Source organism: Oxyura jamaicensis, assembly GCF_011077185.1.
Source record: "Oxyura jamaicensis isolate SHBP4307 breed ruddy duck chromosome Z unlocalized genomic scaffold, BPBGC_Ojam_1.0 oxyZ_random_OJ71222, whole genome shotgun sequence".
Lineage (NCBI taxonomy): Eukaryota > Metazoa > Chordata > Aves > Anseriformes > Anatidae > Oxyura > Oxyura jamaicensis.
Window position 1 is genome coordinate 17,620 of NW_023305583.1, and position 11,908 is coordinate 29,527.

General features: G+C 56.3%; 1 protein-coding gene across 1 annotated transcript; it reads right to left on the reverse strand.

Annotated features, from left to right (window-relative positions):
- Window positions 1–252: 252 nt before the first annotated feature.
- Window positions 253–11,450, reverse strand: LOC118158704 (talin-1-like). The gene is given in 18 exon segments (XM_035313374.1): window positions 253–1,512; window positions 2,052–2,177; window positions 2,915–3,097; window positions 3,348–3,410; window positions 3,695–3,820; window positions 3,988–4,112; window positions 4,260–4,365; window positions 7,077–7,184; window positions 7,310–7,495; window positions 7,575–7,691; window positions 7,972–8,097; window positions 8,368–8,551; window positions 8,841–9,007; window positions 9,953–10,051; window positions 10,093–10,242; window positions 10,392–10,562; window positions 10,690–10,791; window positions 11,147–11,450. Coding segments are annotated over 18 exon segments (2,430 nt in total). The 5' UTR covers window positions 11,306–11,450; the 3' UTR covers window positions 253–1,380.
- Between the last annotated feature and the right edge of the window lie 458 nt (window positions 11,451–11,908).

Genomic DNA, 11,908 nt, shown 5'->3' on the forward strand with positions numbered 1-11,908 from the left:
GAATAGTTTCCATGCTGTATAAGCACCCGCACTGCACTTCCCCACCACCACCAAGGAGGGCTGGTGGTCCCCTCACACAGCCCGCAGTGGGATCTGTGGCACCCCTGCCCACCAGCTCTACACTCCTTGGGGCCACCCTGCACTGTTCCAGTGCTCCGGGTCAATCTAGCAGACCCAAACTTTGAGATGCTGGCCACCCCCTTGGGTTGCAATCCCCCCTTCCCTGCACCTCCCCATCGACATGTGCACAGAGAAAGCAGGAAATCCTTTTTTATTGATGAAGGCATCTTTCCAAGGAGCCATCCGCATCCCCCTACCGCACCCTAGAGCCTCAGGGAGAGCTGGCTTCCTTCTATGTGTAATAGGGGATGCTTAAAGTATCAAAATAGTGAGAGAAGCCTCAGCAAGTGCAAGGGGAGGGATGGGGTCCTGGAGCCGTGGAGGGGTGAGGAGTTCCGGGCCACTGGGCAGGCGCTGGGCTGCAGGCAGTTAGTGGGGATGATGTGAACAAGGAGATAAATTAACTTTGAAAGCTGCAGGCTCAATACTACAGAAATTTAGAAGTTATAAAAATACTGAAAAATCTTGGAAAACAATGCAGGCACTTGGGAAAGAGAAGGAAGAGGGCAGAGAGGCAGGGTCCCTGGAAAAGCGGACAAGGTGGGGGAGAGCAGCTCTAGGGCGAAGCCATCTTGCACCAGCCCTGAGCAGAGGCACTGCGGTGGTGAGCCCGGTCCTCCAGCGAGAAGCCCAGGCTGGAGAGGATGCTCTGGGGTGGCTCAGTGCCTCCTGGGGATGCTGCAGAGGAAGAAGGGTGGTCGATTCAGCCAGCAGTAAGGCAACAGAGGTGAAAGGCAGCTCTGTGCAAGAGCGTAGCAAAGGAAGGTGCAGAGCAGTGTATAAGATAGGGCAAGACACCAGCCTCCCCCTCTCCTGCCTGGAGGAGGGAGAAGAAAGGAGCAAGAGAAGGAATGACAAAGGCACAAGAAAAATTCTGAAAGGTCTGGAGGGCCAGACCCCACCACAGGAGGGAGCCCTATGTCCCCTCAACTGGGGCTGGCAGCGGGGGCACCCTGAGCCGGTCCAGGACAGGCTCCCACTCCTAGCAGCCCCCTACAGGGGTGCTGGTTGGGCCCTGGCGCGGGTGTATGGGAAGGCAGGCTGGGTGGCGAAGCGGAGATGCTGGTGTGGTACCTGCTCAGGGCAGTGCTGCATGGTGTCTGGGTTAGTCCTGGTGCGCCGGTGCAGGCAGGGCTCTGGTCTACCCGAGGCAGCCCGGCGTTGCTCGAGGTGGGGTGTCTTAAATAGGAGCTGTCGGCAGCAGTCTGTGCAGTGAATGGCAGAAGGGCTCTGCCTGGGCACAGAGCGGTGGCGTGGGGCTCAGTTCTGCTCCTCCTCCTGCAGCTCGGAGGGCAGGAACTTGTACTGCTGCTGCCGGATCATAGCCAGCTTCTTGCGCGCCTCCTCCAGCTCCCGCTCCTTGCGCAGCATCTCCTCCTGGGCTGCAATGATCTGCCAAGGGAATGCAGTGAGATGTCTCAGCAGCCCATGGCAGTGATGGACGGAGCACACCTTGCTCTGCGCCCTCCCATCCCCTCCCATCTCATGGTCCCAGAGCAGTCCCTGCATCCCAGACCATGCTCCTTGGGAGACGTGGGAGAGCGCAATGCGCCCTGCAGGCAGGTCTCACATCCAGGAGGCAGAGATGGAACCTGTGCCACCCCACACTGGGCTGCACCCATCCCTTATGCAATGCTCTGCCCTTCGCACGCACCCTGGACACTGGGATGGCACAGGTGTCACACTGAGAAGGCAGGGTGTTAGGACACTGTTAGGACATCAGGACGAGCATGTTCACTGGCTGTGCCCGCAGCTACAAGCAGCAGGAAGACTGCAAAGCCCAGCTGGGTGGGATGGGTGCCATTTCCCTGTCTGCAGCATTGTTTTGAGGCTCTTTGGGGATGTACTCTGTGTTGGTGGATGGTAGGACATGGCTGTAGTGGTGGCAGCCAGAGCTCCCCCTGCCCCACTGGAGCAGCCCCACTCCTCACCTGTGCAATTCCCCCCACCATCTTCTCCTTCACCACCACAGTCTCATCGTGGTCCTGAAAGGCAGCTGCCTTCTGCGCTGCCTTCACCAGATTATCTGATGCTCTCTTCACGGCGTTGCCGGCAGCCTGGAGTGGGAAAGAGGTGGGGGAACAGCATCCTAAGCCTGGGGCACAACTGCTGCCTTGGCAGGGGAAGCCCTGTCCCAGCAGGGCAGGAGAGGTGGCCGGATGAGGTGGGAGCTGCAGGCAGAGCTCCCTGAGGATGGCTTGCTGCCAGCAGCGCTGCTCATGACCATTTCAGGCACTGCTGCTCCCAGTCAGTCTCCTGTGGTGCTTCCCTCACTCTGCTCCCTTCTGAGCAGCAGGGCAGGGGTTTCAGGGCAGCCTGGCTGACCTGTCCCAGCCTTTGCCCTGAGGTGCTACCCCCAAGGTCCCACTGGGATCCTTGTGTTAACCCCCAGCATGTGGGCATTAACCTCCATGCCATGGCCACGGAGGGTTAATCTCCTATGTCAAAACATGTCCCCAGACATTAATGCCAGGGATTCAGTGAACACATTTCAGGCATTCCCAAGCCAGACCATCAGCCCTGAATGCCCCCGGCTCAGCAACCCCAGCCTGGTGGACAGGAGCCCAGAATTATGCACGCATGCAGTCCAAGCTACATGGAGCCTGCATCCAAGTGAACCACTGACAGTATGCAGGCAGGGAGCACAACCTTGTGGAGATGCTTCCTCTGTGCCATGGCCTCATCCCACGGTCCCACATGCCCCCTCTCACCACCACCCACCCTTCAAGCACCCACATAGGTGTTCAGGAGCCTGGAGGAGGCAGCTAGGGCTCAAGGGCAGCCTGGGACTCACCTGGAGCCTCTTCATGGCCTCCGAGTCATGGTCAGCCTTCACCTTGCAGGCCACCAGGAGCTGTGCTGTGGAGGCAGCCACCTGCTTGGCTGATGAGATGAGCTTCTCCTCACTGGCATGGCCCTGCACTGCCGCGTTGGCGGCTTCACACAGGTTGTTGGTAGCAGCAGCCACCATGCGTGCCTACAGCAAGAGAGAGTGTCAGAGGGGTGTGGGAGCCTCCCAGGAGAAGGTCCCAGGGAGGACATAGGACTTGGGACGGGGACAATCAATCAGTTTCCATGCCATATCCCAGCTGGTGGGAGAGGGAGCAAGCAGTGGGGATGCCTCCTCCATGGAGGAGAAGCACAAGGGCAGTGCAACCTCCTTTTCAGAGCAGGAACAAAGGGAGATGTCCACTGCCCCACAGGCACTATGCGACCTTGATACTCACGGCTGAAATGAGTCCCTGGGACCACTGCCCATCATCCACTGCGTTGGCTGGGATGGCTCCCACCTGTGAGGCAGGAGAGGACTAGTGAAGCACGAGGGCTGCAGGCAGCCACTGGAGAAGGGAGGGAGCCCACCACAGCCCTAGATCCACCTGCCTGTTCTGTGAAAGCTCTGCATCTTGCCAACTCCAGCCCCAGGGTCCCTGCTAGAACATCCCACCCACCTTCACCTCAATGTCTCTGAGCAAGCCCACCTCCAAGGGGTCAGCCCAGGACCCCACAAACCGTGCACGCAGTGCTTTGGCACTGACTCACATGCTGCTCCTTTCTTTCCCCCTCCCAGCCTTACCTTTCCTTGGGCCACTAATTATCACTGGGCTGCTGAGGCTGCCTTCACCAGGGCACTCATAGCTGCCGCAATAGATTTGGCAGCTTCCAGGATCTGCTCCTCAAAGTCCAGGCTCTCATGTGCTTGCTGTACACAAAAACAGGAGCGTGAGTCCTACATGGGGCTGCCAGGAAGGTGGCAGGGGGCTGAGAGGGGCACACATAGAGCTGGGGACAGGAGTGATGGCTGTGGGACCCAGGAGGGAAGGGGCTGCCCCAGAGGGGGTTCAGGTGGGGCTCAGCACCCCGTGCTACCTTAGTCTTGGACCTTGGCTTCAGCTGCTCCAGCTTCTTAGCTGCAGCCTCAATGGCAGCCGCTGCCCCTAGCAGCTCATTCTCAGCGATGACCGTGGGATCTTCTGGGTCAACCCACTCCATCCCTAGAGAAGACAGAAACCAAAACAGGTTAAAGCTACATACGGCTTAATTTCTGACCCACCCTACCTCCTCCCATCAGCTGCTGAGCCCCAGGCTCTAATCCCAGCCCTAGATGCTGTCCCGGAGGTGGACAGAGCCATGGAACTCACCTTTCATGGCTTCAGCTGCTTGGATGAGCTCAGTGACAGAGCTGGCCACCCGCTTGGAGTACCTGGACAGCTGCTGCTTCAGCTCGTGGGTCGGCTTCTGCAGGATCTGGGGGAAAGGAGCAGGCCTAAGCACCTTACAGAGCTCACGAAGCAGAGGGTGGACCCTACCTGGCAGCTCCTTCTGACCCTGTTTTGCCCCTCGCCCCCAGAATTTGTCTGCCTGAAAAAATGCCACCAGTCCCACCTAGGGTCCGTGGCACCAGCAGCCACCCATTTCAGGCTGCTGCTGGTGCCACTGCAAAACAAGGGGACCCCGTAAGTCCATTTGAGGCGCTCCCCCCACAGAAAGAGAGCAGGAACCCCCCACCCCCTGTGAGTATGTACTGGTCACTGTTTGCCATCCTGTCTCAGCGACGCTGGCTGGTCTCCTGTGTGGGGACAGGACGATCTTTTCCTTTTCCTTGGCACTGTTCAGTCCACGGCTTCTGGGACATCTTGCAGCACCAAGGTCCTCAGTTCAAGTCAGGGTCCTTCCAGCACTCAGCAGCTGCCCCCCAGGATCTCCTTTTCTCCCCCCCTCAAAGCACTTCAAGCTCCAGAAAGCCATCCCCCCTCACCGTTCCCCTTTCCGAGATTCATCTGCAAACACAAGCTGGGCATGGAAGGACCCTGGAGCCAGGTCCCAGCCCCTGCAGGGACACATGTCCCCTTCCCGGAAGATCCCCTCTGCAGCTGGGATGGAGGGCAGGCATGCACACACCACAGCACACCGGAGGCCACACATCAGCTTGAGCAGGGGTGAGTACAGGCACAGACGGCGGGATCCTGCCCCAAACCATGTAGGCACAGTGCCACCCCAGCGCCCGGCTGGGCACACGGACACACTGCTCATGCTGAGGTTAGACACTGGCAGGCACACCAAGTGTCACCTTACTCACCAGCTGATCGGGGAAGATGAAGAAGAGAGAGAAGAAGGCAGTGAACGCTCTGGCAGAGACACGCAAGCAATGGGGACGCACAGGCAATGGGGACGTGCATGGGGTGGGGTGAAGGAGGTGAGATGGAGAGGTGGGGAGGAAGGCTTGGAGGTCCCAGGCCCTGCTACCATCACTACTTCATACTTCAGCCCTGCATAATTACTGATGGACAGGCTCCTGAGGCTCCCAGGGCTGGAGGAGGTACCCGCACCCAGAGCGGCTCTCCTCCTCATCCTGCTTGGCACCTCACTTCTCCCCACCCTGAACTCTTTAACTGCAGTTCTCAGCCTGCATTTCTCTGCTTTGGTGATGGAGACCTATTGTTACCAAATACCAAGTCCCCATAGTAGGTTCAAATTCCTTCCCCTCCCCAGTGAAATATGCTGCTGGCTTACTCTTTTGCTGGGAGCCAAGTTTTCCATCACGAGACAAATAACTCTCTTGAACTCTAACCACTCCTGCTTGCACACTGAGGCGTTGGTTCCCAAAGGGACAGATCCAGCATACATACAGCAACAGTCTTCACTGCTGCTGGGGGGTAAGGCAGTATCCTGTCCATAATCTTCCCTTCTACATCCCTCAACGTGGGGCAGGGCTCAGCACTGCAGACTGCCCCATCAGTACCTCCTCATCCCTTCTGCTCACTGCCTTCCGGGAACCTGCTACCCTCCCATAGATGTGACCCCTGTGCTGGCTTCCTGCATTCACAGACCAGAGTGCTGCAGAGTCTGGAGGGTTCCTGACTTTATTTGGGACTTGTGTGGGGCCATCCCAGCAAAGTCATGGCAGTTGCATATGGCAGGGAGCCCCCAAGCTGACAGCAATGGCCAATTTGCCCTCGTGAGCACGTCTGGACAAAAAGCTGTATTATTAAGTCTAGCATCTGTTCTGACAAGATTTTTTTAAATTGCTAAATGGTCTCTTTCTAGAGGCCATAAGCTTACTAAGATGTACCTCCAGTGAATATTTCATGGGATCTTGTAGGACAGCTAATTAAAGCAGCCAACTGAAGTACTCGGAAGGACTAAGCTGGAGGAAGACTGGATCAAAAGAGTGCAGCTGGCCTTTGCAGTCAACACCTCTGCCACTGCAGGCACTGCCTGTCTCGCACACCCTTGTGTGAGCTTAACAAGCTCTGTTTTCACACTGGCTAAGTTTCTCACTCCCACTACTCATAATGGAAGCTGCTTCAGGATTCTGTTCCTGTGTTGTGAATTTCCAGCCTCTGTTTATGGCCAGTTAATCTCCATCTGTTGTTACCCAAATACTTTTCTTCAGAGCTTGTTGATCACTCTGACATCTGCTTCTGTAAGTAAGGCAGCCCTCCCATCCCTCCTCACCTTGCCTGCCTAAGCAATCAGGGAACACGGGAGGTGCTCCTTTCCTGTATGGGACCATCATGGGGATGGAGGTGAGCCACACAGAGGGTACAGGGGCAAGGAAGGGGAGAGGAATCTGACACCTGCTTTTTCAAGATGATTTTGACATCAAATGTCTAGCTCAGGTCAAAGCAACTTTAGCAGCACTAGCCCAGAGCACTGCAGCAATGAATAGCTGTGCAGTCTCAAGGCAGCCAGCAGGTCTCTCCTTTATGTCAAAACCTGAAGCACAGGCAGCACGACCTGAGTGCCAGTGGCCAACGCACGTTACCTCCTCCCCTGTGCTCAGCCCCATGGCAGGGCTCACCTTGGGTGCTTCAGGGACAGGCAGTAAGGGGGAGCACACTAAAAGACCTCAGAGGGAAGAGTTGCAGAGCCTATAGAAGTTGGGGATCTGGGGAGCACCCCGGTATCTACAGGCGGCCTCAGCAAACCATGGGAATGGGGCTGGGGACACTCACCACCAGCACATGCTCCAGCAGCTCCAGGTAGCCACCAGCACATTCCCTGCCAAAGCGCAGCACCCACTGCCGCACGTCCGCGCTCACCTCCGGGTGGTAGGCAGCCTCCTGGAACCCAGAGATAGCGATTCGCATCCAGACACCTCCCCTTCCACATTGGGGCTCATGGAGGGCACCCGCTTGTCCCCCCAAACCCGTGCCAGCCCCATGTCCCCTGCCCACCCATGCGGCACCTTGCAGGCATGCAGCATGTCTGCGATGGCACAGCGGCTCAGATTGGCCATGGCGATGACATCCTCCTGCCGACACGAGTTGCCAGTGGCCACAGCTTTGGCCGTGGCCATTGTGATGCCTTTCGTCATTCGGATGAAGTCCTCTGGGGTCGAGACCTGGGCAGGAGGCACTGGGGAAGAGAAGACCTGAGAATAGAGAGTCAGGGGTGAGGCGCAGGGCAGCAGGAGGGCAGGAGGCCAGCCACAATGCTGTGTCTGTACTCACCGCCAGCTCTTGGTGGATGTGCTCTATCGTGGCCTCCAGTGCCCGCGTCCCTTTCCTGGCCTCATCCTCGACAGCCTTCACCATCTTCAGCAAGGAAGTGACATTGGTGACCATCACCTGTGGAAGGGAGAACAGAACTGGAAAAAAGCCACAAGAAAGCTCTGGAACGCTGCCAGCACCTGTCCCTCCCTTTGTGGTTTGGTCCCAAACTGTCCCTTCTCCATACTCCACCTCATTTTGATCTCCCACTTTGTGTTGTGCCCTACCTTTTATGTGTCCCTTTGCCCTGACTGCCTCCCAGTTGTCCTCCCATCCGCAGACAGGCACAGAAGCATCTTCCTGCTTTTTCTAGCTCTCCTGCCCCATTCCCTTCACCCCATTGCGCCCCAGTGCAGACCTTGGCAGAGTTCTTCAGCTGGTAGACAGCAGGGTCATCCCCAGCTTTGCCAGCAGCTGCTTTAGTGGCACTGATCAGGTCCCCAAGTGCCTTGGCCACATCCTTCACAGCACTGATCAGAACCACCTGGGAAGAGCAAGACCAGGGTCATGGCTTGCTGTGGTCACACTCAGGCTGTAGGTGGTGTGGCCCAGCAGCAGAAAATTAGGGCACCCCAGAACATGCCATATACATGGAGTTCAAATCAGCCAGTTCTGCTAGCAGACAAAGCTCAGCCAGTGTTCTCCAAGACACACAGAGTCCAGCCCAGAGCACCAGATGACCTTTCACTCTCAGCTCCAACCCCTTCACGCAAGCTATGAGCAGCCTCTGTTCACCCCAGACACCCCATCCTACCTGAGTCTCTGGGTCTTCAGATCCCAGGCTGGCAGCACCCAGCTTCACCACCTCTGCCAGGTGGGTGATGGTAGTCACGGAGGACTGGGCAGCCTGGGCTAGCTTCTCTTGGTTGGCCGTGGTGTTCTGCACCAGCACTTTGGTGTCCTCCACCAGTGCCTTGGCTGTCTTCAAGATGCCCTCCCTGGTGAGAAGAAGGGAGTCAGAGAGGATGCAGCCCTGCAGAGGTGTGCGTGCACAAGGTGCTAAGGAATGACAGACAAGCGTCTGCCTCTACATGCACAAGTGCTCCTTGCTCCCTGCCTTTCATCTGTATGAGCTGGAGGGGGAAACAGCCAGCATGACCCGAACTTGCAGGTCTCCTTGGAGCTGGTCCACAGCTTACAAAGATGCAAGACAGTGGGACAGAGCCTGCCCCCCCATCCTCAGCTGAGCAGGGGCTGGCCAAGGTGTTGTACCCCCCACCCTGATACCTGTGGTCAGCAAAGGTTTCCAAGTTCTCCCGATTGAGGGTCCCTGCTGTGGCAAACATGATGGTGGTGTCAAGGTCAGCGATGATGCCAGAGACAGCGCTGGCAGCAGTGATGCAGGCTTGCGTCCCGCGGTTTCCAGCCTGCAGGGCTACCAGTACATGGGACACCTGCATGGTACGAGCAGGGTGACTGAGGGAGGCAGAGCAGGTTCATGCAATCCCCACCACACACCTCTGACACCTCCCCAGGACAAATCAGTCCAAGGAGGGGTCTCAGGAATTGTATGGTCTGGACACCCCTTCTTAGCTTCCATTTATTTTTATCTCATACCTATCATGCTTGGGGGTGCAGGAGACATTGGACTCTGCTACTTTCCAAATAAGGCTAGCACCTTATCAGAATGCTACAGCTCATTCCTTCTGTAAGTGCTAAATTCAATTTCTGCACTTTGGCAAGCACTCATAAGAGAGTAAGTTTCCTGATGGAAAGTAAGGTTGGAAAGAAAGAATCTACAGGAGGCCCTGGGCATACAGACAGGTGCCAGACAGTATGAACCATTGTTTGTTTTGCCTTTGTAATTTTGCTTGCAAGCATTGCAGCTCTACCCTTATCAGTTGGATTTTTTAAACCATTTTTGTCTGTTATTAATCAGTGTGCTTTTTAGACTGGCTGATGGGCAGGATGCTTTCCATTGTGCTAGCAAAAGGTGCTGGGAATATTGATCACCTAACATGAGCTGCAGGCTTACTAGAAACGCAGCAAATGCTACACACACCTCTGCAATGGCTGATTTAGAGAGCCCTGGGTTGCCACCAGGGTGTGGAACAGTCTTCCTTGGCAGGCCATTACTAGCACTTCAGCAGGTAGCAACTGGCCATTGCAGTTACCCATCACAGCACAAGTTGTTATGATGCCAGGAAGGGAACCCATCCCATGCCCCACCAGCTGAATTGTGCCAGGGCAAGCATGGCCAAGAGAGCAGACAGAGCCCAGCAGGGCAACAAGAGAACCCAAGGTGGAGGCTCAAAGGGCACGTGGCTCAATCTGGCATTCCTCCCAGCACCTGCCTCCTTTCTCCTGTTACCTACTCCGGGACCCTTGGGGCAGCTCACCTTCTCAGAGACCTTGCACGCACTCTCTATAAGCTCCTTCTTGGTGTAGGCAAGAAGACAAGAAATGACAAAGTCCCACATAGGGTTTGACTCTGACTTCTCCTTTCCCTCAGCCCCAGCCCTCTCTGTGTTCCCCTCACCTGATTGATGGCCTGGGTGATGGAGTCCACCATGCCCCCAAAAACACCCGCAGTGCTGGCTGCCTCGTTCAGTGTGGTGGTCAGGTCCTCCACAGCCTCCTTCATCATCTGCACAGATTCTTCCAGAGCCTCCTGTGTGTGGGCAGCTTGCTGCAAGGAGGAGATGGAGTGAGAGAAGGAAGCTGCCCCCCCAGCAGGGACACCAGACACTTGCTATGGGTTTTGGTGCCCAGCACGCATGTATGATATGTGACACATGCCTGAGGCTCACACTGTCGCCACATGCACCTCCTGCTCACCTTGGGGTTCCCACCAGCCTCCTTGGCGGTGTACAACATCTGCAGGGCAGATTCAGCCAGCGTTTTGGTCTGGTCCAGGAGGTTCATCTGCTGCTGGTGGTTGGGTGTCTTGGAGGCAGCACCGATAGCTGCCAAAATGAGCGGCTCAAAGTACTGAGCCATCTGGGACACCTAGGGAAGAGCAGTGTCAGTACCAGCAGCTCCTAGCACAGGCTGGTCAGAACCTCTCCTCCTGATGTGGACTCCTCCATATACCTGGTGCCTGAACACCCTCTCCCCATCCCTCCCCTCCCATTACCTTGTGTCCTAGCTGCGAGGCCTCAGCCCGCGCTGCGCTGGCCACGGGCTCAATCAGGTTGTTGATCTCCTGCACAGCTGTGATCATCTGGTTGTGTAAAGCCTGTTGCAAAGAGAGCACATGGCATGAGGCTGCAGCAAGGCTGGCCTCGCTGAGCTCTGCTAGAGAGGAGTTAACTTGCCCCCATTAAGCAGGGCTCCAAAGTGCTGATTTCATTGCTGAACAAGCTCTAGCTCTAAGGGCTGTGTGACCAGACAGCCCTTCCCAGGTGCAGCACAGCCCTGCTCTGTTTCACTGAGACGGACATGCAGCAGGGACACAAAGCTTGGAACAAGGCTGCACTTGGCTGGATGGATGCAGGCCTCCTACTAAAGACCCAAGGAGGGTTGCCAAAGCCCTGTGTGAAAGCGGAGGAAGCCAGCAGGGGCTCCAGAAAAGGATGCTGCCCCCCACTTACCTCCTGGGAGATGCCTTCTCGAGGGGCCAGCTGCTGGCTGATGGCTTCAAGGGGGGCCTGGTCTACCTCCCGCATACACCTCTTCAGGACATCAATGGCCTCATCACACTCCTGCTGTCCAGGAGCTTTGTCCCTGCATGACAGATGGATTAGCATCATGCCAGGCTTGCCTGGTGCTACGCCACCCCTTTACCACACAACTCGACTGGTGCCAGTGAGGGGCAGGACCCCTCTCCTCAAGCAATCTGGTGTTAGAGCCAGGCACCACAGCCCCACCAGCCCATGCTCACCAGCATGTCTCCCATCAAACCATTTCAGTGCTGCAAGAAGGACAGCCTGCCTAAGCAATCAGGGAACATGGGAGGTGCTCCTTTCCTGTATGGGAGATAGGGATCACATACAGAAAGTAACGTGCTATAAAACTCAGTTTGGAATACAGGCACAGCAGACTTGATATTAAAGCAATCAACATTCTGATTGGATCTGTCGTTATCTCAACCCTTCGTGCCCCACGTTGGGCGCCAAAAGAGCTGTTGTGGTTTAACCCGGCTGGCAGCTAAACACCACACAGCCGTTCGCTCACCCTCCCCCCTCCCTCTCTGGGATGGGGGAGAGAAACGGGAAAGTGAAGCCTGTGAGTTGAGATAAAGACAGTTTATTAAGATAGAAAATAATAATGATAATAATAATAATATGTACAAACAAGTGATGCACAATGCAATTGCTCACCACCCGCTGACCGATGCCCAGCCCAACCCCGAG